Consider the following 27,506-nt stretch of genomic DNA (forward strand, 5'->3'; position numbering starts at 1 on the left):
ATCTGTGATCTACAGGGTGTCCAAGAAACAATTTTCATCAATTCTTTCCTTTGTGTTGTTTTGTATAATGCAGATCACTTGAAAGACACCTGGAACCCTGTATGTGTCCAAGCTCCATATGTAGCCAAAACAAAAGCAGTGACATTTTTAAGCCTTTCAGGACCGATACAATGTACTGTTTGTATTACTCCTGCTGACATGGGAATTCCTCCTTCCACTTGAAAGAGAAACTCTGAATTCACAGGGAAAGATGCACAATAAGGAATTAGCTCCTGGATTCTGAGGCACCTTTGTTTCTATAAATTACACCACATGCACAATAAGGAGATGTTTTAGTGTCCCGGTGAGTATTTGTGCCTTAGAATAACTAGTGGGAATCTTCTCCTTGAGGCAAAAAACGAGCTTGTGAGCTGCAGCACGTGGTCACTTCTGCCTCAAGAGGAGGCCCAGGACACGCCACAGATAATGTGGGGTCTGTGTGCCTCCCCTGGTGGCCCAGAGACACAGACACGTGTGACCCTGCCTTTATGCCAGAGCCTGTTGTCCGTTTGGCTAGGTGTTCAAATTGAGAAATCTACATCCCTCAAGGCCTGAACTAGCATCCCAGGGAAAAAAAGGTCAGCGCTTTGCTACACAGCTCCCACAAAATGGAATTTTAATGAGCAGAAGCAAAACCTGATCTCCTTTCCCAGAAAGCAGGTGTCTTTGTTCTTTCCATGCTTTAGCATTTCTTAGCTCAACACCTTCCCTTTTATTCTGGTACTTCTTCTCTGAGAACTGAAGAGAGGCCATCCGTGTCTCTGCCCTGTTTTCTCACCTAAGATGTTTGGATGTATGTATTTTGGGAAACTCTTAGGAAAGGTGTTTTGAGGCATCAAGGTTCATTTTTCTGGAATTCTTTTTTCACGGGAAAATAGTCCAGTGTTACCTAACGAGTCCAGTTTGTTGTTGTGACTGGGGGCCATGTGGCTTTTGGTACATCATGATACGACTTGTGCTATCCTTCATGTTATTGACTCATTGAAAGGGGCACTGGGGTGGGTGTGAAGGAAGAACAGGAGACAGAAAGCTCTGTAAGATTCCTAAGAGTTAAAGAAGCACCCAAACCTTTGATGTATGCTTTTATCCACTCTGAGAAAATATACTTGACATAGATTCCTGTTTCTAAAAAAAAATGGCTTTTGTTTCTACACAGTGTTTGATTGTTAAAACTCAGATTGCCAAGACCAAATTTTGGAAACTTGTCCTCCCCATAAACAGATACATGTGGGCATTTCTTGGGCACCGTCCCAGGCTCTCCTTGAAGTCGCCAGGAGTCCACATGTGTGTGCGTGAGTGGGTTAGCGTGCCCTCCTGAGTGCAATCAGGGGGCAATATGGCATTTGAATAAGTTCTATCAAAGTGTTATTGTATCCAGAGTCCACACAATTGAAGAAACATTTTATTTTTTTTCCTAACTTCTATCTGCTGCCAAAACGGAGTGAAGAGATAAGTGTGGGAGCCCTGTCCTCCCTCTCTGGGCCAAGCTTCTTTTGTGCTCGGCTTATCCACTCAGCCTCTCTGATGACAGAGGTGGTTCAAGAGCAGATGCAGTCATTCCCAATGCTAACCCATTGCTCAGGTAGCAAAAGCAGTGTTCTCATACAGCCTCTCCTTATTAACAGCCAAGCTGTTTGGGCAGTTATAAAATATGAGTACTTGTATCTACTGGCTGGCAAGCCTTGTGCTCAAATTCATGTTTTGCTCTTTCCTAAGTGAATTACGTCCCCATAATGAAAACCCCTGAGCTTGGGGCAGCGGGGAGGGGGGAGTTGAGTGTGTCAGAGACTGTGCCCGATCGTGGATGGGTGTTTTCTCTGTAATCTAAGCCTGAATTAGGAGACCATCACAGATGCACAGTGCATCGGACATGGAGCACACGCATGCATTTAAATCACGTATATCTTACTTTTTTACTGATGTAATTGTGAAATATGTTCTTTTCGCATTCATAATTAGGGGGTGGAACAGATGGTGAAGGCTTAGTTTAAAATAATCTGTCATTAAAATAACCTAGCCTACTGGTAATTCTTCACTCTAACTGGAGTTAGGTCAGAGGAAAAGAGTGGGGTTGGTGGGGGGAGGGGGTGTTTTTTTTTTTCTCTTCTGCTTTGGAATGTAGAAGGAAGAATCACTAATTTCAGAGTAGTGCTATACACTAGCATTGTCCCTATAAGGGCACCGTAGTGTTTCACTCTAAAATTTGGCTGCAGTGTAATATGCAGGCAACAAAGAAAGCAGAGACAAAACTACTTTGACAAATATAAATATCCATTTAGCACAATGCATTAAAATTAGTGTAACTTCAATTATGAAGCTATAGTTAGTTTCATACCCTGCAAGGAAATAACCTCAACAATTGACAAATACTGTTAGAGGCGCTCAGCTTTTGGGGTTAAGAAACTGTGCTTTACATTTAATATGTTGCACTGATGTCAGGAGATATAAATTATAATTACAGGCATTATTATTCAGAGATGCTGTAGCTCCTGACTCCTGTATCCGAGCCTCACTCCTGTATGTGTACCTCATGGACTCACTGGGATGTGACAAAGGATCTCTCCTATCAGCCCTATTGTGATGGCCTAGAACTGGTTTTAGTTAGAAGAAAACTGTCTCGAGAAATCAGCTATGTGCATGCCTTTAAATGCCCGTTTTACTGCTTCTTCTAAGATTTTGTTCTCCATTTGCTTTGAGGAAAGCAGATAGATTTCAGCATGGCTTTATAATAAATCTTCTCAGGGAGGGACTAGCATTAACATTTGTGTAGGTTCTTTTTCATCTTAATCCAACCTTAGTTAATAATCAGAAAATTCTACATACTGAGTTAGAAGATGTAATTAACCCTTTGACCCTAGAATCTTAATTGGTGCCTGTTGAAAACAGTGGGCAGTTAAAAAATAAAAAAAATTAAAAAGTAGCCTGCAGTGATTGAAACAGCTGAGTATATAGTAGCTTTCTTTATTCAAAATTTTAAAAAATTCCTTAGAACTTTCAGAGTAATCACATTTGGTTCCCAGGACAAACTGATTGACTGTTTCTTTCCTCCTCTCACCTTTTAAAATTCAGACACCCACATTAAACCAATATTGGTGCTACTTTTAAAACTTTCTGTGCAGCAAAATGCAGCTAGCTCTAGATGGGGATCACCCTGAATCAGAAGGTAATGGCTAGATAGAGAGCGACCTTGTCCATCTGGCTCATACCCCATTCTTTATTTACAAGCTAATCAAACCTGAGTTATAGACATTCATTTCACACTGGAGATATATATAATTGACTGAAATGATAAGCATAAAAGTGAAAAATTAACTAACCAGTTTTGTTTTGTTTTGTTTACCTCCGTGATGACAAACAACTAATCTGACTAGTTGTTTTTTCCCCCACCACGTTGGCTGTTATTTTTAATTGAATTGACTGGATGCTTTGTGTCATGTAGACATAGACTCATTTTAATCTCACCAGGAAATTGGAACATGTGTTGACGCCTCTGTTTTTGCCAAACAAAACTGGCCAATTCTTAGATCACCGCTGCTTAATAGCATCAGTTGTTTAGCCTCCAGATATTCCTTTTCCCTTCTATGGTTGGTCCAGACCGCCAGTATTTTATTAAATACATGAGATATGAACCTAATGTTAAAAAAAAATCATAATCCCTTTTGGTGAGAAAGTAAAGGATGTGTGTCGATGGCGAATTAATAGCACTGGGTATTTTGGAAGACTGTGAAAGAATTCAGTCTAACTCTGATCTTCCAAATGTCAGGAGATATCCCAGACCATGTTAGACATCTGTGGCATCAGAATCTGCAAATAATCTAATAGCTCCATAAACAGAACTCTTGGAGGAAATAATTGCCACCCCTCGTAGTCAGTCTAGTGTGCGTGGTATAAAGGGAACAAGCATTTTGCTTGGAGGTAGAATTGGATTTACTAAGCCTTGATTGAGCAGTTGTTAGGTGTCCGCTAGATGAAGTTCAATAAGACATGGCCTCACTGTTGAGAAACTTAGTCTCCTTGGGAGTTAAATAAGCCAACCAGGACCATACAATGTCATAAATACTTAAATAATATTGAAGTGCAGCAGATTGAATCCAGGCTCTGCCACTAATTAGCTGTAGGATCTTGTCCAGCCACTTAGCCTGTCTGTGCCTCAGTTTCCTCACCTGTTAAATGAGGATTTAGACTACAGATTATCTCTGTGCCAGCTCCATCAGCCCTTTTTTCTGTTCTCAATCAGTCTTCCCATTGTCACTTGTCCCCACAGAAGTTCTCTTGTGATCTCTCTGCATGTCCTAATCTGACAGTGGCATTTTGAGGCTTGGGAAGATGGCTTACACAAATCTCTGTGATTGTATGCCAGGCCATGGCTCTTCGGTTGAATGGAACACCTAACCAGGCCCTTTTCTCCGTGGGGGAGTTCAAAAGGGGGAGAGTCTTAATCCTCACACGTCATCCTCAGCAGACACCTTGTTTGATCTGAAGACATGTTGAAATGAGATTCTTTCCAAACTTCTATAAAGGAAACTTCTCTCCCTTTTGCACTGGTTCAAAATAAGATTCCACTGTCCCACACTCTAAGCTTCAAAGGTGGGACCTCACCAAGGGGTTTGGCAGTTTTGTCAAAGCTGAGGAGCCCAGTTCTCTCAGATTGTATTTTGCTCCTTGTCTCATAATGGGTTCCAAGAGAAAGATTGTAGAGCAAAGGTGACCGACAAGGTCTCCTATTGTGGAAATAACTTACGAACTCCCTTGTCACCCTATTTCCCATTTGTCTCCTACTCCTAATGAGAGGATTCTGTCATTTGACCAAATCATTCAAAAACAAGTGATGAATTTTTAGTTATAGGCTGACTCTTAATATAAATATTTTAACTTCAGAAATACTATCCAACTTATTTTTGTGTTCATGTACACATACCAGTTACAGAATCTTCATTTTTAGTGGAAGGCAGTATAGTAAGTGAGTCTGACAGTCAGAGTTCGAATCCTAACTCTACCACTTACTAGGGACAGGCATGTCACCTAACTTCGCTAAGCTTCAATTTCCTTGTTTGTAAAATTTAGATAATAATATAATTACCTCCAATGGTACTTGAGAAAATGAAACAAGACAATACATGCAAACTGCTTAGCACATATTGCTTAATAAATGTAAGCTATTATTATGGTACTATCTTAACCAAAAGCTTGTTTATCGTGTAATTTGCTTTTATGTGGAACAGTACAATGTGACTTTTGAATTGTTTTTAGAACCCACTAAATCAGAGGAGGAAATTGGGTGCTACCCACAGTTTCTGACCAGTAGGGCTATGAACAAAGATCAGGAAGCATGGAATCTGAATTTCATATACACATATAACTACATATACATGCATATCCCCATATGCATACACACACACACACATACACACACACACACATAAATACATACATTTTGTATATACATGTACAGCTACAAAAACAATTCAGTATTTTAGGAGACTGAAATTATTGCTGAGATGTGAGGCAGTACAGTTTTCTAATTGAATTTTACATGCTTCTTCCACATTTCAATGTCTTTTAAAAATATGTTATTAATTTAGCATTGCCACATACCTTGTTCTCATTTTGGGTTTCCTCTACTTCTAAATTCACAGCCTCAGTAAATACCACTAATCTTTAAGACTTCTTCCCCTGTGCAAGCAGTACTTGTGAAATCTACCTGGCTAAAAATAAATAAACAAAGCAAAACAAAAGACATGAGAATGATGGAACATATAAAATGCACTTGGATTGCAAGAATTTGAAACAAATTTATTCTCAATTTGAGTGGTATATTGCAGCTGGAGTCCATGATGATTTACACCATTCATCAAACTGAAAATGCAACCTTCTGTTCGCAAAGTGAACTAAGGTTTCAGGAGTTACAGACGATGTGTAGCATCATTCTTTTTTCTTTTTTTTCCCCCCTTTCTTCTTTTGTTTCCATTTCAGGAGTTGTAATAGAAAGTAGATCCTTCACAAGAAAACTTTAATACAGAGTTTTGCAAAAAAGGGATTACAGTTTGTAAGGTTTTAGCCTATAAACATTCACCCATAATGTATGGCTTCTCTTCCTGGTTCCCACACAATAGACAATGGGAGGGAGGACGGCATAGTCCTTTATTAATTAGCAAATTATTAATGTCCATAGTAGCTCAAGTGGTGATTTTACTCGCTCTTCATACAGGAACCCTTTTTTCTCTTGCTTCATTACAATTTCCATTTCTGTTCCGCTATTAAATGGAGATTCTTGCTGATTTAATCTCAGTAACTAGTGAATCCAAAAAAATAAAGGCAACATCTCATAAAATCAGCATGACCTGATTTTATACATGAATGTAATGTATCTTGATCAAAATGACAGGGACATAAGGAAGTCGCTGAAATAAAGGAAAGCTTGTAATCCTAATTCAGACCTTTAATTTGTTCATGTATAATGCAATGATAAAAGATCTTAGGACTTTCGTTAAACATGAAGGGGGAAAAAAAATGGTCTTCAATTCCATATGTGTTGCTTTGTATCAGATACCTTACTAATTAAATCTCCATCACATACATTTATTAACCTATTTATGTATTTATTTTTTTCTGCAGTCCCTGGATGGCTTTGTATTTGCACTAAATCAAGAAGGAAAATTTTTGTACATTTCCGAAACCGTCTCCATCTACCTAGGTCTCTCACAAGTAAGTCAAACTATTCAGATTCTTCGCTGCAATTGTGAAGGCTCCTTGAGCCGCGTGCTTTTTCCTACCTCAGTGGATATCCTGCTTAGCATGAATGATCAAAATTTGTTCTTTGATGGCTCTTACCTGACTCTTCTCACAAAGTCAGTTGGAAAATTGTATGTGTCAGTTCAAAATGTTCGGCATAAACTTGAGCTCAAAAACTATAGTCCTCCTCCCCCTCCCCTCCCCCCAGGGATCATTATTAATTTATTGAGAACAAATGAAGTTTCTTTCCTCAGTTGTTTTGAACTTTGAAACCTCTGTGCCCAGTAGGAGAGGGACACCGTAATAGCACTTCCCTTGTGTCCTATTACTGGATGTTTATGGAGTTCCTTGCATTATCCTGGGAGCTGACACAATGACAGGGAGTCATCTGGAGTCAAGAAATGCTGAAAGAGACCATTAAAATGTGTTGCAGGGAGGGTTCCAGCAAGGCTATATTGTGCTACCTTTGCAAATGCTTCCTAATGCTGAAAGACAGTTTCATAAACTAAAAGCGTCTTTCATTCTTTGCAGTTTAGTTACTCGCACGTGTCTGTCAGAGGTTAAAAGAAAAGAAGATGGAGGCAGATGGGGCAAGAGACGAAATCCTAGATGTTAGCTCTTGGTATTCCTCTGGAACACCAAACTTTTACTTCCATTGGATTCCGAGACACAGGCTGTGTCTACAGAATGCCAAAATACCCCAAAGGAAAGTTGGCGATCTAACTAATTATCCAGATGTTTTCTCCACAAACATGCTGAACATCTGGATATTTGTGCCCATCCAGGTGATTGGCTGAGTTTGACCCTTCTCATCTGGTGGTTTGGCACGAGGAAAACACAGCCTCGGTGGGAGGGCTTGTGTGTGTGTGTGTGATGATCTGCCAAGTTGGATAATCTACTTCTCATGCAGTTGCCCCTTGGAGCTAAAGATGGAGATAAGATTTGCCTCTCTCTTCCTAAGTAGGACCCACCCTGGACTCATTGCTTTTGAAAGTTGGCACCGCACTAAGGAGGCCTCCAGCCCGGCTGGAACTGTTTGGATATTAGTGAGTTTGCTGGGTAATAGCTAAATCAAGAAAGACACTGGGAAATAATAAAGAGAGATATTTGGCATTGGAGGAGGGCCGGGGGAAGAGGAGAAACACTGCCAAATTTGATTATTTACTGTGGAGAATCCAAGCAAGGGTCCATTAACTCTTCCTTGAAGAGCATGCAAGCTATTCGCTGTAGTGTAGAGAGTAATTCTATTTTATGCGGACTTCAGGAAACCAAAGGATAGAAACTGAGCTATTATTAACTCAATATTCGTATTCTTGCTGAAATATCTTGTTGAAATCTCTGGTTTTGTAATCGCCTTTAATAGACTTTAAGCCTTGTCTTTATCTGTTTGGGACCTAGCAGCGGGAACCTCCAATTTTGACATAGTGCGCCACCATGTTAATACCATACAGAACCAGAAACGCCGCTGTTTGTTGTTCTGCAATGCCCATATTCATCTGTTTTATGCAGAATATCCAACAAAGTTTAATCAGCCAGTTACAAAGAAGGATGAATAATTAGTTTAAGCAGGTAAATGCTAATTAGGGAACTCCTGAAAAGCATCCATTATATACTAGCTCAAAACACATTTTTACAGCCCTGGTTAGTGGTGTAATCCAAATTCTGTCAAGGCAACTGCATTTTCTGTAATTGAGATGTGTATGTTTGCTTTGCATAACAGATGGCTCTGTATGCTTAGACTGATAGCTAGGAAAATAATAATTGCATTATTCTGGCCAAAAGAATATTAGCTCTTGGGTTTTGGCCATTTCAGTCAGTCCTCCTGCCAGCACAGCATATGCACATATATGGATTGGATTTTCAAGGAAATTGATGCATCTGGAATAGTGTGGCCATCTGAAATATCATCTGTTCAGGAAAAATTTGGCTTTAACCCTGTGCTGGTTTCTTCTTAAAAGCAGTTTATTTTCACTGCTTCTCTACTGTAACATTAAGTCAATCTTGTCCTAAACTCTGAGACAAATTGTTGAGGTTTCTGCAGAATAAAGCAGCTGTGTAGACATGGTACAGTCGCTGGTGACTTCTGTGTGGCCGTCCCATGCTTTTTTATATGTGGTGTGTTTTGAAGAGCCTGTCAACAGTCAGCATCTTGACTTACCTGGGGGCAGACGCTGGCTGGAATGTGCTTTTGCCCTCTGGGTGGATGTGTTCAGTGTTGCCAGAAACGGTCAGATATACAGGTAGAGATTCTGAGGTACGAGACAGAGGTTTTCCTTTGGAGGCGTTATGCAACTGAAATGATGTAGGCTGCATCACTAGAAAGTGATTTTTGCACTCACCAATATATGTATTTAGTTAAGAACTAAAGTGTAAGAATAGTTCTGGTATAACATGAAAATCATCTGATAAACGCATGGGATGTTTTCAATGCCCAAAGAATGAGAGGGAACAAAATCCGTACTAAAACTTTGGGAAACAATTGCCAACCCAGTGAACATTCTAAGTCCTAATCGGGTAATTGAGGTTCCAGAGACATAATAACTCTTCCCAAGTTCCCTCAGTGCCCTCTTCAGTTATGAGGATGTGGGGTGCTCATGGGTAACATACAGTGTAAAAGGTACTTAAAGTTATTAAGTAAATACTTAATCTTTTACACACACACACACACACACACACACACACACACACACACACCCTTAATTAAATGCAAACCAAATGTTCTGCTCATGTCCTATAATTTTGCGTCTGTGGTTATTTCATCAAATTCTAGACAGTGATAAGTAATCTATAAAGCTTTGTTCCCTCCTTTCCTTTTTAAGTAGTTTTGTTAAAATTAACATGTAACTGTTGCATTTAAGACTTATCCAGTGAAATTGTTGAGGAATATTCTAAGCATGGCAGTTTGTTAGACTGAGCAGTGTCTGTAATTGTAACTCTCAAGATATTCCATCCTCAGTTCTATTTTCTTTCAACATGTAAATAAATATGGTGGCTTTAAAACGGCTTATGTTCAGGAAAGAATTAGGATTCTTTTTTTGGCTCATGAGGAAACCAAGTAGAGACACTTCTACTGAGCTCTGTTGTACAGCATGAATATAAAGACAGCCAAGTGGATTTTTCTTCTACACTCCATTGAGTGTCACAGCTCCTGGTGTCCAGGTGTGTATGTGGCCGTTATTCTCTTTAAAGTATCTTCATACTGTCATGATGATGGGAACGAAGTGATCTATGATGATGTCTGAACCTCCTCGGCAGCCCTTTTGACTTTGCCAGAGATGTACGTTTAACTTAGCATCCAAGATGTGGCTTCAGGTTGTGGAAATACTCACTGTTGACTTGCTTCCCTTAGTAAAAATGATTTCCAGTGACTCCCCAGGAGGCCTGATCTTAAAGGGCGGTCTCTAAATATCGATGCTGAGGTTGGTTTACATGGAAATGCAAGGACTTCTTATACCTGGTGATGGCCTTCAGAGCTGCTCAACACAATTCTGTTCTCTAGCTATAATTGAATAGGCAGAAGTGAAAACGAAGAAAGAAAACAGAGTGGATTCCTTAACACTGAAAATGTAGCGATGCTGTGTGGCCAGCTTTTAAGAAATCTGTTTCAACATATAAGGGACTTGATCCCCGAGGATCCAAAAGAGACTTTCTATGACAAATAAAAAACATTCGTAGTTTGGTATAGGATTTAAAGCTTAGAGGATGATTTATTTGTTGACTTATACCCTCTTCTTTCCACAAAGGAAATAGCCTACATAAACATATACAATAAAAAGTTGTATAATAAAAAACATATACAATAAAATAGAACTAGGGAATCAGGGGGGAAAACAGATATAGATAGGTAATCTGTTACCACAGAGTAGGAGACAATTGAGGCTTATAAGAACGGACATACATGGTCTGATAAAGCTTCAAATGTAGCTATGAGGTTCCTAGTAACCAAAGCAAAAAGGGAAATGCAGTCAACTATCAAAACTAAGGAAGCATCACTTCTTAAGGAAAGCAAAGATTTGCTGAGACAGAAATAGAAAAATAAATCTGAAATACAATTTCTGTAGGGGTTGATGTGTGGGTTAATTTGCTTTCAGTAGGGTCCACATTTAGAACATGACTGGAAAGAGTCATATAATAAATATGCCCACACATATTGCAGATCTCATAGGCAGATAGAAGATGCATGCCCCCCTCAGCTGTTGGTGTGCCAAAGATCATTTTGAGAGTGATATTCTGTCATCCGAACCTTATAATAGCATTGACTAGTTTGATGGTTTCTGTGCCTTTAAATCAGCTTTCCCTATTCCATATGCAAATCCGGCATTTTCTTTTAAATATTGTTGAGAAATTTAACATTACAGCTGCCAGAGGCAGAGGACATGGGTCTCAGTCGACCAGAGTATAAAAATGGACTCAGCTTCTGAAAACATTTTTCCTTGAAAGTGAGATGAGAGATGATGATTCTGATACATACCTATGCCAGCAAAAATGTTTTCAAGTGAACATAGAGTCTTATTTAAAATAAAATGGGATCTAGGCACAGTGGGAAATTAACGGATTTTTATGTTGTGATATTATTAGAAAACAGCCTGCAGCCAGCTAAACCATCTCTGGAAATGCATTCCTAATGTCCCCCCACTGCTTCCAGGGCCCAGCTTGCTTAGGAGTCACTTCCCTTCTTCTCCTTCGTAGAAGATACTTCCTTGCAATTGTAAACCAGCCAAAAGGTAGCTACAGACAAGGTTACAAATTGGCTTGTTTCAAGGCAGCTTGCTGAAAGGGGCCTCCGGGTGGCTGAGACATAAGAGCTAATAGAGGTGAAGGTGAAAGGGGTAAACGGTTGTTTTAAATGTGGTCTTTTTTTTTTAAGCCATGCAGATATACGCGTATTTACCATACACCCCTCTCCCCACCCTGTTGTTATCTCCATATTTTAGATTTCTCTGCATTTGTTATATAGAATGGCAAATAAAATTACAGCCACCGCACACAAGTACAAGGTCAAATAAATGACAGAGCTCAGTCTATTTGTGAAGCTATTCTGAAAGGGAACCATGGTGCCAAATGTGGTTTATTTGAATAATAAAGAAGAATTAGATTCCCCTGATAACTTGGCTGAGGGCCAATAAATCACTGGAGGTTAAAGATGCTTTGCAACTGCCATGTCTTTCTTTTGCTTTTCCAAAGTGCAAACCTCAACTCTTCCACTCTGTTTTTCAATGCAAATCAAGTTGAGGTTAGTATGTGGTTAATACTCTCACTTCCATGCTTGTAAAAGATATATATACATGTATACTTTAGTGGGGTTAAAAATTGCAGACATTAGCTTTCCTTACAAGTTATTACTCTTGTTTGGCATCATCACACCCTAGATAGCTGGAATAGAAAGAGAAAAAAGGGGTTATTTCAACACAGCAGAGAGCTTATAATAATGGAGCCAAGTGTTAGAGTTTTTTCAGTTGGTGTTCTAAATTTATGCAACGCCAGGGTAACCTGGGTTCCTTCAATAAATGAATACACATAGCCTTCTAAATATTGCTTTATGGCCCCCCTTTTTAGAGTCTTTCAAGTAGGCATACCTTAATTTTTAAAAAAAAGAAGAAGAAAATGTATAATTTTCTGCAGCTTATGTATTTTTCCCCCCAGCAAGTCTGCATTTTTCTCCTGTACTAATCATAAAAAGTTCATCACTTCTGGGTGTAACAAAGAAAAATGCCCTTTTGAATGTGGAAGCTCTGAGGGTTTCGAGACTATGGAGAAAATATAAGTATCAAAATAATTCAGAAACAGTACAAGGCACAGTGGCACATTATCAATTTACAACATTTAAATTGATAAATGCTTGGTGGTGAAGGCCTACAAGGGCACTTTGAAAAGCAAATACCGACCTGGTGAAGAAATTGATTTCCCCCACCCCCACCCCTGAAAATGACTGCATGATGCATCATTTGACTGCATGCTGTCCGAGTGCTTGACAGAGATAATCTCAGCAATCCCACGGGTGACCTTATCGTTCTCACCAGGGCAACTTCGTCTACATTCTGACTTTGTGCTTGTCAAGGCTCCTCCCAGCAGGATCCTTGGGGGAAAAAGTTCCTCTGTTCGATCCAGATATTGAACTGCTTTTCCGTTCACCCCACCCGTCCAAACAGGCAAACACGCCTCTTTATTTCATCCGTAATTATGAATGAGCCTTGCAGGAGAACACCGCAGCTCCGCGCTCTATATCTTTGGTGAAGCTCTTATTACCTTTTAGTTCACATAGTTCTAGGTGATAACCTTTGTTAGCAGGGATCTTTTTATCAGGAAGAGTAGAGAAATTCCCTAATGTTCTCCTACAGTGCTTTCCCATCTTTAGCAAAATGAAAAGAGCTAATCAGTTTTTTTCTTCCATGTACTTGCAAGGTTTTGTGGTTTTTTTCCTCCCATGCAATCTTGACACAGAAATCTTCTGAAACTGTTTTAATCCATGCACTTGAGTTTCTACTAATGTTGTTCCTGCACCATCCAGCGATTCTAGGTGTTTCTCGTGTAACTGTAAAATTATGTAATAGTGACATAAAGCCCAAAGAATATGTCACTTGGTGCTAGCGGGCTTTGCATCCCAGTGGCAGCCTCTGTTTTGATGTAATCCATGAGGCTTCCTCAGGACGACTGGTATTCAGAAAATATTTTTCTACAGTAGAGGAATAATTGGCCATTTCTTTATGCTTAAAATTTTTCTGTTGCTATATAAGGTTTTGTGTGTGTGTGTGTGCACGCGCACACACACACGCGTGCCTATTTATCAGTAATCTTCCTGCCACACAGCTTGTCGTTGATAATTACAATTCTTGATTAGCCACTTCTTGAAAGCAGCAAATACCCTGCCCGGCTTGGCACCCTGAAGCTACAGTCCCCACTGGCTTTGACACCCTTAGTTCACCATATTCAACCCCTTTTACCTTCTTCTTTCATCCACAGCATTAATTCTGAGTGAACAAGACGTGCTTCCTTGCTTTTGACAAGATTTGCTGCAGTCTCATGCGACAAAAACCCAACACTCATTCCAGATTCAGAAAGTAGGATTTATAACAGCATTTTAATTTAATGTTGGATGTCGAACATATAAAGAGATCACAGTAGTACTAGAGCTGAAAATTGATGCCTTTTTTATTAGTGTCCTCTCAGAAGTGGGTGAGACGCTGTTTGTGCAATGGAGCACAGAGCAGCACAGTCAGATGAATGAGGATATGCTATCTGCAAGGAATCATATTTCAAGCCACTGTCGGCCTCTATTGATGTGCTCAGAGTTGAAAGGTTATGCTAGTAAATGCCACCCGAATTTCCAGCATTAGGAATCGGTAGAATAATCTGCGGTTTGTCACTTGATGCTCAGCCTCAATGCACTTCATGGGGGGGGGGGATGTTTTACTTATTTTAACTTCAAATTAATTTATTATTACTGGCGTGCTTCTTTCTCTCTTCCATGTCTTCATCAGTCCTCAACTGGGACTGATTTTTAACAGACCTTTTAGTGTGAAGCAAAATCTCTGAAGGAAAACGGAAGAAATTTGCGTCATCGTACATGAGTGTTATATTCTTCCTATTTATTCCGTTAGACATATTTTACTGGACACTGAGGCCAAAACACACAAAGTCTATATGCGAAGGGGGCTTTTCTAGTTAGACTGAATCATAGAATCACAAGACAATAAAAGATAAGCTCACTAATTTCAAACGTTTACTTTGAAGTCCTTTCACATTGCTTTGTAATTTCTGGAGTTAATATGATCAAGAGAAAAAAAGAAAATGTAAAATGGCATTTTCATATTCATTTTTAAAGTAGAGCACTGAGCAAAAGTAAGATGGAGAAGAAAATTTAGTCATCATTCTAAGTCTCTAATTTATTCATTTTTAAATAATGAAACGGTGTTTTCCTGAATTAACCCATGTATTATTCATGCAGGCATTGGCAACGTAATGTCCCCAGTTTTCTGGAAAGCAATGTACATTTCTTTGCCTGACAAGCAGTATTTTCTATATGGTGTTAATTTAATGGCTTATATTATTATGCAAAGTTAGAAAGTAAAGATAATTTCTGTCTATAACGTGGTGCTTCTATACGCAATATGCAAAATAATATCTATATACCTAAGCCAGCTATCCTTCAGCTCCCTTGGACCCTATGAGGGTGATGAGCGAATGCAAGCTGCTCATATGAAGAATAAGAAATAACTTGACCTCCTGGGAAGGAGGTCATAAAATCGTTAAATTCATGTGAAATCCAAATTTCATTTCTACACACACACATTCAATCTATATTGGATTTTAGCTCTTACATAAGAAGACATGGTTTTCATGTCAGGAGTAACATGGCAACAATTTTAGTGATAATTTCAGTTGGAATATAATAAGGAAATTGACTTTAGGTTTTTGCATAAGTTCTAGAACGAGGCTGATCACCTGCACATTGATGCTGGTTTTAGACAACAAATGCCCTGTGGCTTTTTATCCTTCTCATTCCCTCTGTTCCTTTTGGATGACAATCCAAAGATGCAATCTCTTTTTCCTAAATAGTCATTTTTAAAGGGACTGATAACAATTGTTCCAATGATTAGAGCATCTTTTGATGTATATGCCTGCATACGTACATATATAAGAGTATAAATTCGTTTCTTTTTTATTTGTTTTTTGTGCCTTCTGCATTTTTGTCTACTGATATAAAATAGTTTCCAAAATGATTCACTAGAACAACAAACCATGTTTCCTTTGGGCATCTCCTCCCCGTGCAGCCTCCTACAACTGCACATTTACCATATTCAATAATAAGAGAAAAACTTCCTCTGATGCTGTTAATTTTTAATGTGCTGGCAGATTAAATCTATGACTTTCAATAACTATGCAAACTTTTTGAGAGCTCAAGAATGTATGCAGAAAGAAGTTTTCCCTGGGAAGGAAAAAAGTAGTTTGAGATTGGATGTTTTCAGGGCAAGTTAAGGCCCTTGGCAGCAGTGACAAGAGAATATCTATGTGCCAAGTGTGGCATTTGGTGAATCTCAGAAGTGTGTCAGTAACACAGCATTTGCATGTCAGGTACAGAATCATAGATTCCACTTAGCTTTCTTCTAGGTTTCGGTGAAGCAGGCTTGTCTCACAGAGCCTCCTTCCTTTTGGCCTCTTCCCCCAGTAGGGGCATTGTTTTAGAACCACTCACTGGCAATCCCTCTTAGTGATGCTTTGCCACAGAAACAATAGGAAATTGCCTCTTGGTTAGGAAAGAGCTAAGCTTTAGGAGCACGCACACAGGGGATGGTTTCCCGAACTTCGGAGTTTTATCATCATTCTATCAACTATCTTGATTTTCAGGTGTCTGTTCTTACTGTACTTTATTAGATGCTGAGATCTGGTTAATCAAAGTCCCTAATTGTGGAACTTGCTACTTTTTGGAGCTTAAAAGACCGTTGCACAAAATGTACTTGTCTATATGTGGGGAAATGTTCCTAGAAAACAGACATAGTAGCATTAGCTAGGATCTGGTTCTTTCCCATAAAATGTTACAGGCTAGCTTTGGTTTAAGAAATGTTAAGGCTAGCAAAATCACGGAATGGCTATCTAAGGATTATTTATATTGTGAACTATTTCTTTAAGTGATGAGCTCCTTTTAAATATCTCTGCAGAGAATCATTATCTACTTGACAGAATCAAAAGGGGGTGAAGGAAAGGGAGAGAGGCACCAAAATTAAAGTGTTCTGAGGCATTCCATTTTAGGCTTAATCAGAAATGACTATGTGGAAAATGAGATTCTGTTGGCAGAGAACTTTTTAAAAGCAAGCAGGGCTCCCTGCTCCTTGTAAGTGTGGGGGACCTCCTCAGCCGCGTTTGCCAAGTGTAAGAGGAAGATTGTTTGCAACCTGATCATCCGGAGGAGGGAAACGTGGTCAGACTGTGAGCTCAGGATCACTTCCAACTGCTGTGCAGCAGAGTTTTGGCGTGTCTGTGACGGTCCCGTGTACGTGTCTGTGTGAATTACAGAAGTCTACCCATCTCTTGACAGAACATGCAAATCAAGGAAAATAAGAGGTGAGACTGGAACCAATTCCCTGAAATTGAAAAAAGGAAAAACATAATTTTTCCAGCTCATTAATTAAAATTGACATCGCAGGGTTTGCAAAGACCAAGAAAGGCCCGTGCCATTTCACTACATTTCAAAACCTTTTCACTTGAGCAGACAAGTAAATCATGCAATTACTGGGACTCATTCAGCTCTTTAGTAAAAACACAGGGCTGCAACCTTGGGTGTAGCGTACATTGAAATGAGAAGACTTACACTGGAGATATTTCTAAAATGTCACAACGGCTCTGTGACATTGGATGATATGTTTATCCATTCATTATCACCGAGAACACCTGGGGCGGTGCTCAGGAAATCAGATAGTACCTTTTAAAATAATTATAAAAGAAGCATAGATTAGCAAGCTGAGGGGGAAAATAGACAATCCTGAATCACGACGTTACTAATTTTGATCTGTTTGGGGGTATCAGCTTCCAAGTCACAACAGTGTAATAACCGACTGCAACTGTCAGCAGCGCTGAGGAGAGAGAGTGCCAAATATGACTGTTTCTAAAAAGCAAATGTTTTCCTGGAGATGAAATCCAAGCATTCATTTTCTGTTTATGAAATTAAGACACTCTGTGGGTGGCATGTCTGTTGTCGGTTTCTGGCTTGATCCTTTTGTCTGTTAGAATTTCCGTCTTTGGAGAAGCGCTAGAAAGAGCTCTGGACCGGGACCCAGGAGCCCAATTCTGGTCTTGCCTCTGCTACTAATCAGGCAAGAGACCTTCGTGAGAAGCCCGGATCTTAATTTTTCTTAAGTGTGAAATGAAGGGGTGATGTCTCCGGCTCCTTCTACTTTAACATGTGTGCTCTCTGAAATTCATCCAATACTGGACATTTTATCATAAGCACTAGAGCAGGTGGGGGCGGGGGGGCCTGGGAGAAGTAGGCTATTTTATTTTTAACCTTCAAAGGAATTTAGTTGAGCAGATGCTACCCTGAACTAGTCAGAGTAGAAAAGAAATGATATGGCTTTTAAAGGGCACATCTAGCATATCTACTGGGGTAAAGTAATTCTGGCAGTGCTTCAAAGGATATAACTTTTGATGGTAAAGTAGGTAGGCTCTGGAATGAAATCACATATGGCAGGCTGTCAAAGTCTCCTACACTTTCAGTACATTTATATAAGTGCAAATGGAGGCTGCTTAGATGGAGTCGTGAGCAATTTCCTGCGAAGACTGCTTTCAGATTATCTGATATTATTTGACTAAATTATCTCTGGAGAAGCTGAGGACAACTTTTATGATCAAATATTTTGAAATTAGTTTTCCTCGTTGGCAGATTATCTGAAATATGAATTGCTCTCGTTTGAGCACTCGAAATTGAAAGGCTTTGGTAATAGCAATTATATAAAAACAAGGGTACTGAAGTGCTGTAGATCATGCTGCAGGGGATATGTTTATAGGTCAGTGGTGTCAATAACTGTAGTTCTCCCAGATACCTCGCTCTTACCCTTTTATTCGGGGCTAATGCAAAGGACAGATTGACTGTCTTTTTAACAGGCATGTTTCGTTTTTGAGAATACTGATTTTCCTGACTAGACATTTAAACATAGTCGATTCATATTTATTACATTTCCCAAACCTTTCATTGGGCGTCCTGAGGATGGATCTAAAAAGTATGAACACACTGAAAATGTAGAGAATTCTAAACAATCCCGATGTATTATTATCCATATGATTGACGTGTGTGTTCCTGATGTCTTCTCTGTGAAGTATTCCTATCACTCTGTGAAGCTTTTCTGTTCATATTTATTGCCTCACAATGAACAATAACTATGACTAATATTTATTAAGTCCTTACTGTGTGCCAGGCATTTTTCTAAGCACTTTTTTACCACTAAAGTTTATACTCCTATTATTAGGTACGCCCCCACTTCACAGATAAGAAAACTGAGGCCCAGAGAGATTGCATGGCTTGTCCAAGGTCATATAAATAGGAGGTAGCAGAACTAGTGTTTAAACCCATCCCACTTCACTCCAAAGCACTCACTGTTAACCATTATTGCTAGCTGCCTCTAGGAACTTTTAAGTAGTTAAAGGTAGAATTATTCAAAGTTTAGGGGTTAAGAGAATCTGAGACTTGGAGCAATTAAGCATCCTGCTCAGAACCATAAAATAGTGATTCTTACAATGCCAATGCATATATATGAACTTCTGAAACTTTGGTAAAGTTACATATGCGTAAATATATCCTAAAATTTTGATCTTCAACATTATTAGAAATATTCCAAGATTCAATAGCAGGAACCAATAATCAATAATAAGGGTCTAGACCCAGGGTATCCATGATGTTTGCCACACATTTAATATCCATTTGTGCTTGCCAGCCTTTAGCCAATACTAGGTGACTTACATGTGCCCAAAACTGCTAAAAACTGAGGCTACGATAACTAAGGCATAGTTCCTGCTCTCAAGGACCCAGTGCCTTCAAGATGTCATAGACATGGTAACCAAGCTATAGTGACCTATACATAGCTGACCTCAAATGATTTAATGAATGTCGCATGTTAAGATAAAGAGATGCACCACAAACCATGGGAACAGAGAATGTGGGGGATGAGTAACTGCGTGGAGAAGTTTGAAAAGGATTTACCAAAGAAATGACATTTAGGTCAGGCTTTGATGGGCATTTTCCATGCAGAAAAGGAGAAGGTGGTATTCCAGGCAGAGGGAGGCATATTTGCAAAGTCATTTCTTATGGCAAGAGATGCATCTGGAAAGTTAGAACCAGGCCAAGTTGGAAAGGGTGTCAGAGGAAGCTTAGGAAATTGGACTTTCTTTTTTAGACCCTGGGAAGCCATAAAATGTTTTAAAAGGAAAAGTGAAATATTAGATCTGGGCTTCAGAGAAAAAAAAATTCTGGCAAATAAAAAATTAGAAGATAGATGGCATCTTCCCATTAAAAAAAAACAACAAGGAGCCCAGGAGAAAAAATGAAAAAAAAAAATTACAATAGGGCACACAAATACACATAAAGACAAGGGGATGGATTTGAGAGGACTTTTTGAGGTAAGATCAATGCCTCAGTGACTGATCAAATGTGCTGGAAAAGAGGAGGAGGTGCATTTTTAAAACTTAGTTCCAATTTAGACGTGTGGCATTTGAGAAACTTGTGGGCCATCTGTTGAATAAACAGGCTGCAGAGCTCATGAGAGAGGTTGGGTTCAAAGTTACAGGTTGGGAAGTGGTTAGCATATAGATTGTACCTGGACCCAAGGGAGATATGTGAGATTACCAAGGAAAATTTACAGTTCAAGAAGGAAGGAGTAGGGACTGCTGAGAAGGCAACCCTGAAAAGATCCCCATTTACTGACAGGTAAAAGAAGAGAAGGTAGCATATAAGATGAAACACAAATCACCAGAAAGTGGCCTGGAGAGTCGCCTCCTTAAGAAGAACCATGGAAATCATCATTAGGAAAGTCAAAGAAAAAGCGATTTTTCAGAAAGGATGTCATCAAGTGTCCAAAACTGATAGTATTAAGAGGATAGAGAAAAGCCATCAGTTAGAAGATTGCCAGTGATATGAGTATTATCAGCAGCATCAGTGAAGGCTGCGGCCAGAAGGCCGTGGCTTGTTGAGTGAGGGGTACAAATATTTCGGTGAGCTTCGGTCCCTCTTCCAAGAAGTTTAGGGGTAAAGAGGGTGGATAGGATAAGGGGAGCGTGAAGAGTGGTTTGAGGGGGAGATAGGTTGATGAATCTCATTTTTTTTTCTAATTTTGATGACTTTAACATTACGTTGAGAAGTTGGGCGTGTAGAAAGTTATATTAAAGACTCGAGAGACGGGTAGTCTTTGGACCCAGGTCTCAAAAGAATAAGCTTAATGGTATAAAGGGCGTGAACCTGGGAAATAAATAGGAATATGTCTTGCTCTTCTGCTGGAGAGAAATTGAGGAATTGAGTTTGGAGGTGGAAGTAGGAAAGGAAAGAGATCAGCTTTGAAGGAATTCATGGTGTCTCTACCAGGCGAGGCCAGAAGAAGACCGTGTAGTTGCTTTTGCTGGATTTTGCTGGATTGTTCAGCCAGCCTTGGTCCATCACACAGGGGTGCAACCCACAGAGATACAAAGTAGCAATGACACCAGGCAGGAAGAAAGATCGTGCAGGAAAGACCAGTCACAGGCTCGGGCCAGGGTCATTCCCTTTCTGCCTAGCCTGGTGGAGGTACTACTGCCTGTGGAACAAAAGCCCTAGGACATCCCAGGGGAAGTAATGGATTCACTTGTGGGCCAACCCCTGGTGCAACTAACTCATACCGTTTAATTAGCTTGTGACACATCAGACTGCAGCCTGCTGCTTATGACCTTCCTACTGTTAATTGATGACCACGTCCACTAAGAATATTAGAATCCAAGACTCAAGGATTGTATTCATTGCTTCCCTCTATTGACATCTGATAAATTTGTATAGAAAAGAAAAAAAGTGGCCAAAGTATTTTTTATAATTCTTTTGAACTTGGAAATCCCATCTTTGCTCGTTTTCTTCTCTCCTTACATCACATACTTGTACAAGCAACTCACATGATGGGAGATTTCGCAAGTCTCTTTTTGAATATGTAGGTTTTCCGGTGGTCCTTAATGTTCTCTCTCAGTACTGAGGCTCCCACATTCTTTTCCTGCTCAGCTGTCTCTCCATACGATTAGTATATAATTGATAAAAAGAATATTCTTGTGGCAGTACAATGTCTGAGAACACTACAGTCCTTCAGTAGCTCTTAGTAAAAGAAGTGATTTGCTTTGTTGTTTGGAGTTTATTTCATGGTAAAAATCAAAGCAGCCTTGGGGCTTTTAAAATCCATTTCTAATTGTTCTTTTTAATTGTCACTGGTTATAAAACAGAAAACTGTTTAATAATTGTAACTAGGCTTATAGCTACCATAGTTATGATTTGGTTCATGTCAAAGTAGGTGACGCAGAAAACATAAGCTCATGATCTTGAGATGTGTCTCGATACTGCTTTTTGTTTCTTGAGAAAGAAAATAGAAGGAAGGAAATAAGGAGAGGGAGTGGAGAGAGAGAGGAAGCTGAGAAAGAATAAATGTGCTATTTTAGCCCTCTCCCCACCCCCTTGTAGCGTACCTCAACCCTTGGGTTGCCAAGTAAAAACGTGTAGCAAACTGGCATTTTGCAAATATTTAAATAGAATGTGTAAAGTAAGCCTTGATATATGCCCGCTTGAGAAAGTGGGCCTATTAAATGAAACAAATGCCATCCGTGTCTGTTTCCAGCTGAGGTTATAATGTGTGGGATGGTTGTGAGCGCCAGATTTCCTTTACATTCAGTGTCATAAACCACACAGTTTATAGTACCATATGAATTTGTAGAGCTGATTGTTTTATTATATTTGAGTGTAAATTTTTCATCCCTTTCAGTTCCACCACCATTCTCAGAGAATACAGGTTTTGTGCTGATACGCGGTTTCCTAGCTCTAGGCATGGCCTACCCCTACTACTGACTGTAATTTACTTTTTGGTGTCTGTCGCCTTGAGCTTGCCTTCTGACTAGCTTGTTGAATGATGTGCTAATCCATTATATTTTTCAGACAAGTGTATCGACCAGTATAAACAGACTGGAGGGCACAAACCTAAATGAAAGCTATACTTCCCTGAATCATTTAAAAAGCTCCTGCTTGTTGGTGGCAGTGCAAAATAACTTGGCTCTGTACATTAAGTAAAGGAGAGGGAGAGCTCAATAAATAAAACAAAAAATGGAAACGCCCCTGCCTGCAGGAGCTTAGTCCAGGTTTCAAATGTTCACCTTTATTCACCTCCATTTTTTTTTTTAACATGATGATCAGAAAGGGCCACTTTAAAATGCCCTCTTCTAATACAAATCTAGAGGGAAACACAGAATTTAGCATCACCTGCCATTGGTGTGGCATTCTTACCCAATCCTTGGGAGTCTTTCACTTGAAGTTACATACATATTATACCATGTTTATACAAATGAAGAGCAAAAAGCAGGCACTCAGAGTAATTCAGCAGAGAAATTAAGCCTGATATTGGCCCCTTCTGAGTCTTTTCCTTTGTCAGAGATATGGGAATGGACAGCCCAATGGGGTGGGGGAAAATAAATTTCAAATTAATTTTCCTTAAAAAAAAAAAAGTGTCAGCTGAACCCAAGCTGTTCAAAGCCATGAGGTAAAGATTTACCTTGTCGCCATGTGAGTAAAGATACGGTAGCTGCTGAAACTTTTGATCAGTACATTCAAATTTAGCCTGGCACCAAGTAACATTGTGGAAAAGGTATTGTTCAACTGAAATTATAGCACAACCAAAGGGAAGCAGTTCCTGGTGACAAACAGAGGCTCAGTTTTTCCCTGGCGCCTCTGATACCTCTTACTTTTACAAATAGTTATATTGGGAATTGCATCTCCTTAGTCCTCCAATATAAAAATTATAAACCCATTCTTCCCAAATCACTGGCTCTGCTTCCTAAGGTCGGTGAGGGAGGGTGTGTATTTTTCACGTTCGTTTTATCCTTACTGGCCGGATGCAGGCGCCCATAGATAGACCCTTCAGTCTGTAGAAGATGAGGAAAGATACATTTGTGTATCTCTCATTGAATGCTCACAACCATCTTGCATGGCTGAGTATGAGGATTTTGTGCCCATTTGACAGATGCAGAGACTAAAATTACAAGTGGTGAATAGCTAGGGTCACAGAGCTAGAAAGTGGTGAACCAAGGCTCTACTTTTTGGCTCCATCCCTCACACTGACTTTCTTTCTCATCAGAGGGAAGGGGAGGGCTAAACTGAGAGTGACATGATACTCTCCTCTGTACTGACATAGTAAATGCCGCCTTTCCACCAACAACCCAGCCCCCCCATAGCTTTACTCCTTTTAGGGATAAGGAAATCAAAACATGGTTAAACAAAGCTGTTTGTGGAAATCCTGAGCCATAGTCCATAGGACAGCTTAAAATTCCAAGCCTGCTCATGCAAGGACCTGTACAAGGATAATTGCCAAATGCACCCTTCCCTCAATGCCAAAAGCAAATAAAAGGACTCTCCATGGCAACATACAACCCGTCTTTGACCTCTGGTCCAGTGGCTTTCAGATCTGTACCAATTTCAACATAACCCACGAAGCTTGAAAGCCACTTCTGGGCCTTAGACAGCCTGTTGGGTCAGCATGTTCTTTCTAAAATTACTGCCCATTTCTCCCTTTGCTGTTTTGGGAGCTCTCAGCTCACTCTTCTTTTGCCTCCTTCTCACTTCACAAGTCAGATGGACTACTGATACCCATCTTCTGATTACTCAGGGTTTGGGCCAATGGTGATAATAATCTGTCCTACATTTATCATACACACTAAACACATTTATTGAATGAATGAATGAATGAATGAATGAATATTGTCCAACTTCCATAGAGGATTTTGCTCATATGAATAATTCTGCAATTGAGTTTTCTAATGGGACAGTCAATCAGTCAATCCTGAACTTTATTTCAATCTTCTACTTTAGTTGAGCAAGGGGAGGCGTGGCTAGGATCACTTGTAGTTTAGGAAAATTGGTTTTACTTGCCCAGCCTACTCATCATTTAATGAAACCAGAGGATAAAATAGATTTATCCTTTCTCTCAGAACAACACATTAAAATAATGGAGGGAGTGCAAACATCATCACTGTCTACATAGCAGGAAGTGGGAATGAACTTAACATTTATTGAGAATAGACTACATGCCAAGTTCAATGCTAAGAGCATTGGCATTAATAACAAAAGCAAGTTAGGTCTGTTTGAGCAAATGGTACGTGCCAGAAACTACACTGAACTATCCACACATGATTTCTCAGTGAAGACCTGCAGAACTTTGTGAGGTAGGTTCTACCAATAATAATTTTATGAGGTAGATTCCACTGTCAACCCCATTTTATGAAGAGTAATCAGTACCAGCTAGAAAGAGAGCGCTAACCTCTCTGATGAAAACATAAAGGACTTTGGACAGGAAAATGGGTCCCAGAGTGTGTCTCAAATATAAGTCCTCTTATTCACACACCTCAGTAATTCAGACCCCAGACCAAAATGAATAAATAAATACAGAAATAAATGTCTTTGGGGTTCAAATAATAAAACTTTATACTCAAAGATGCACCATATTTTACTGGATGATTTGGGCTGGGCAGTTGAATGATTTACAGGATTTCAGTATGTGACTTGACAGATCTCATATCTCAGTTCCTCGGTATTTTTTCACCTGTAAAACAAGAATAATTACTCAGGCTCTCTATATATTATAATGAGAGATGATAAAGATTGATGAAATATGGATGCTTAGAATGAAGGCTTCAGAATAAATGTAGTCCTGACTTCATAGATATGCTATTACTAATAATGGAATTGTTCTACTCAGAAATAGTTTCCCTATTCAGTTGTACATTTAATTATGCATGATCTTTTTCTCCCTCATTCAACCAGTACATATTAGACATCTACTCCATAATACTATGGGGAATAAGAAGATGAAGAAGCTAGCCTCAATCTAGAAGTATCCAAAATAAATAATGTAATGAAATATTTTCTTGAATTTTGTTTCAAAGCCTACAAAGTTGGGTGTAAAGATCTTGTTGTCTCTACATGATACCAAACATTGAGGAAAACTAGGAAAGGTCAAGCAGTAATACAGATGTTTCAAAATATCTGGATGTTTCCATTTTTGGTCAAGATGGATGAGTAGGTAAATGCTCTGCTTGCATCCTGTCACAACCACAAAATAATTAAAACTACAGTACAGAACAACCATCATGGAGAATTGCCTAAAGTCTAGCTGAACAGAAGTTGTATAACTGAGGACATACAGAAGCAGCCACCTTGAGACTGGTAGGAGGGGCAGAGATGTGGAATAGGCTGGTCCCACACCCGCATGTGGTGGTTAAAAATAGGGAGGGATATCTCAGATGCAGAAATCCTCCCAGAGGAGCGAGGGGTTCCAGCGTCCACACCAGGCTCCCCAGCCCAGGGTTCCAGTGCTAGGAGGAGAAGTCGCCATAACTTCTGGCTGTGAAAACCAGTGGAGATTGTGTCTGAGTGAGATGGAGGGCTGCTGGAGTCCCAGGTGCTCCTCTTAAAGGGACCATGCATGAACTTACTTGCTGATGGACTCAGTTGCTCTGAGTTTTAGCACTGTGGCAGCACCTTGAAAGGTGCCAAGACATACAGGGAGGATTGAATTGTCTGGTTTCAGGGCAAGGGCTGGAAGGGCAGCATCCTTCCAGACAGAGGTGCTGGCAGAGCCCATTGTTTCTTTGTTTAGCCCCCTCTGCAACCAGTGTGCAAACTCAGGCTGGCACCATTTCTGAGTCTCCAATAACCTGGCTAACACTGTTCGCCCCTTCCTGGTGATTCCCTGAGACTTTCACCCCACCCAACTTTCAGGCATGCCCAAGCCACTTCCAGTGGCTTTTCCATACAAATGGTCTGTCTTGGCTCATGCTGTGAACTTACCTAAAATCTCTCAAAGGTTCACAAATGCCAAACAAGCAGCATCTGGTGTCAGATGCCCCATGCCTCTTGCTAAGTAGCTCCAAGCCCAGCACAAGTGGCACCTGGCCTCAGTTCACAGCTTAGCCCCCGGCCCTAGGCATATCCAAGTCCAGTGTGGGTGAAAAACATTTATGAATCGCTTTGTGGCTCCTGCCAGGTGACCCCAGGCAGGTCATAGGCTGCAGCTGAACTTGGCCTGAGGCAAGGCCCATTCCAGAAGGTCCTAAGGGCTGGCATACTCAATAGCAGGCTTCAGACCACACCTAAACAACACCAGGCTACGCCCACAGATGATGCATCCAAAGAACAGACTAGGCAGGCACCAGAGCCCCGCTAATGTTAATCCTGTTCCATAGATCAGCCCCTGCTCAACAGCTCCTCCATTATAGTCATGGCCAGTCCTCACAACCAATTAGCCTGAGGGTCAATCCCTCCAGTGACATGCAAATAGCAACCAAGGCTCAACTACAACAGGAAGACAAACACAACCCACACAAGGGACACAACTGCAGCACCTGGCTCAGGTGACCCGGGAGATTGCACCAATGAACCCCATAGGATATCTACTACATAAGGTCACTTTACTAAGACCAGGAGACATAGCAGCTCTACCTAATACACAGGAGCAAACACAGAGAGGCAGCCAAAATGGGGAGACAGAGAAATATTCCCAAATGCAAAAACAGAACAAAGCTCCAGAAAAAGGACTAAACAAAATAGAGACATGCAACCTACCAGATGCAGAGTTCAAAACACTGCTTATAAGGATGCTCAATGATCTCAGGGAGAACTTCAGGAAAGAGATAGGAAACATAAATGGAGATAGAAAACATAAAAAAGAACCACTCAGAAATAAAGAATACAGTAACTGAAATAAATACTATATTAGAGGGAAACAACAGTAGATTAGATGAAGCAGCAGTTTAAATTAACAATTTGAAGATGAGGTAGCAGAAAATACTCAATCAGAACAGCACAAAGAAAAAAAAATGGGGATGGCTTAAAGGGCCTCTGTCAAGCATACCAATATTTGCACCATAGAGCTACCAGAAGGAGAAAAGAGAGAGCAAGGAATTGAAAACCAATTTGAAGAAATGATGGAATAGGGAATAATTCCCCAACCAAAGGAAATAGACATACAAGCTCAGAGAGTCCCAAA

The 27,506-nt window shown here is 40.0% G+C and overlaps 1 protein-coding gene across 8 annotated transcripts in view; it reads left to right on the forward strand.

Annotated features, from left to right (window-relative positions):
• NPAS3 (neuronal PAS domain protein 3) overlaps positions 1-27,506 on the forward strand; it is an 897,388-nt gene that overhangs the window by 624,971 nt on the left and 244,911 nt on the right. For all 8 annotated transcript variants that reach the window (XM_019656776.1, XM_019656779.1, XM_019656780.1 and 5 more), the window contains one exon: positions 6,655-6,744. In XM_019656776.1, coding sequence (XP_019512321.1) covers positions 6,655-6,744 — 90 coding nt within the window. The remainder of the gene's footprint in view (positions 1-6,654; positions 6,745-27,506) is intronic.

This window comes from Hipposideros armiger, unplaced genomic scaffold, assembly GCF_001890085.2.
Source record: "Hipposideros armiger isolate ML-2016 unplaced genomic scaffold, ASM189008v1 scaffold_265, whole genome shotgun sequence".
NCBI classification, from domain to species: Eukaryota; Metazoa; Chordata; class Mammalia; order Chiroptera; family Hipposideridae; genus Hipposideros; species Hipposideros armiger.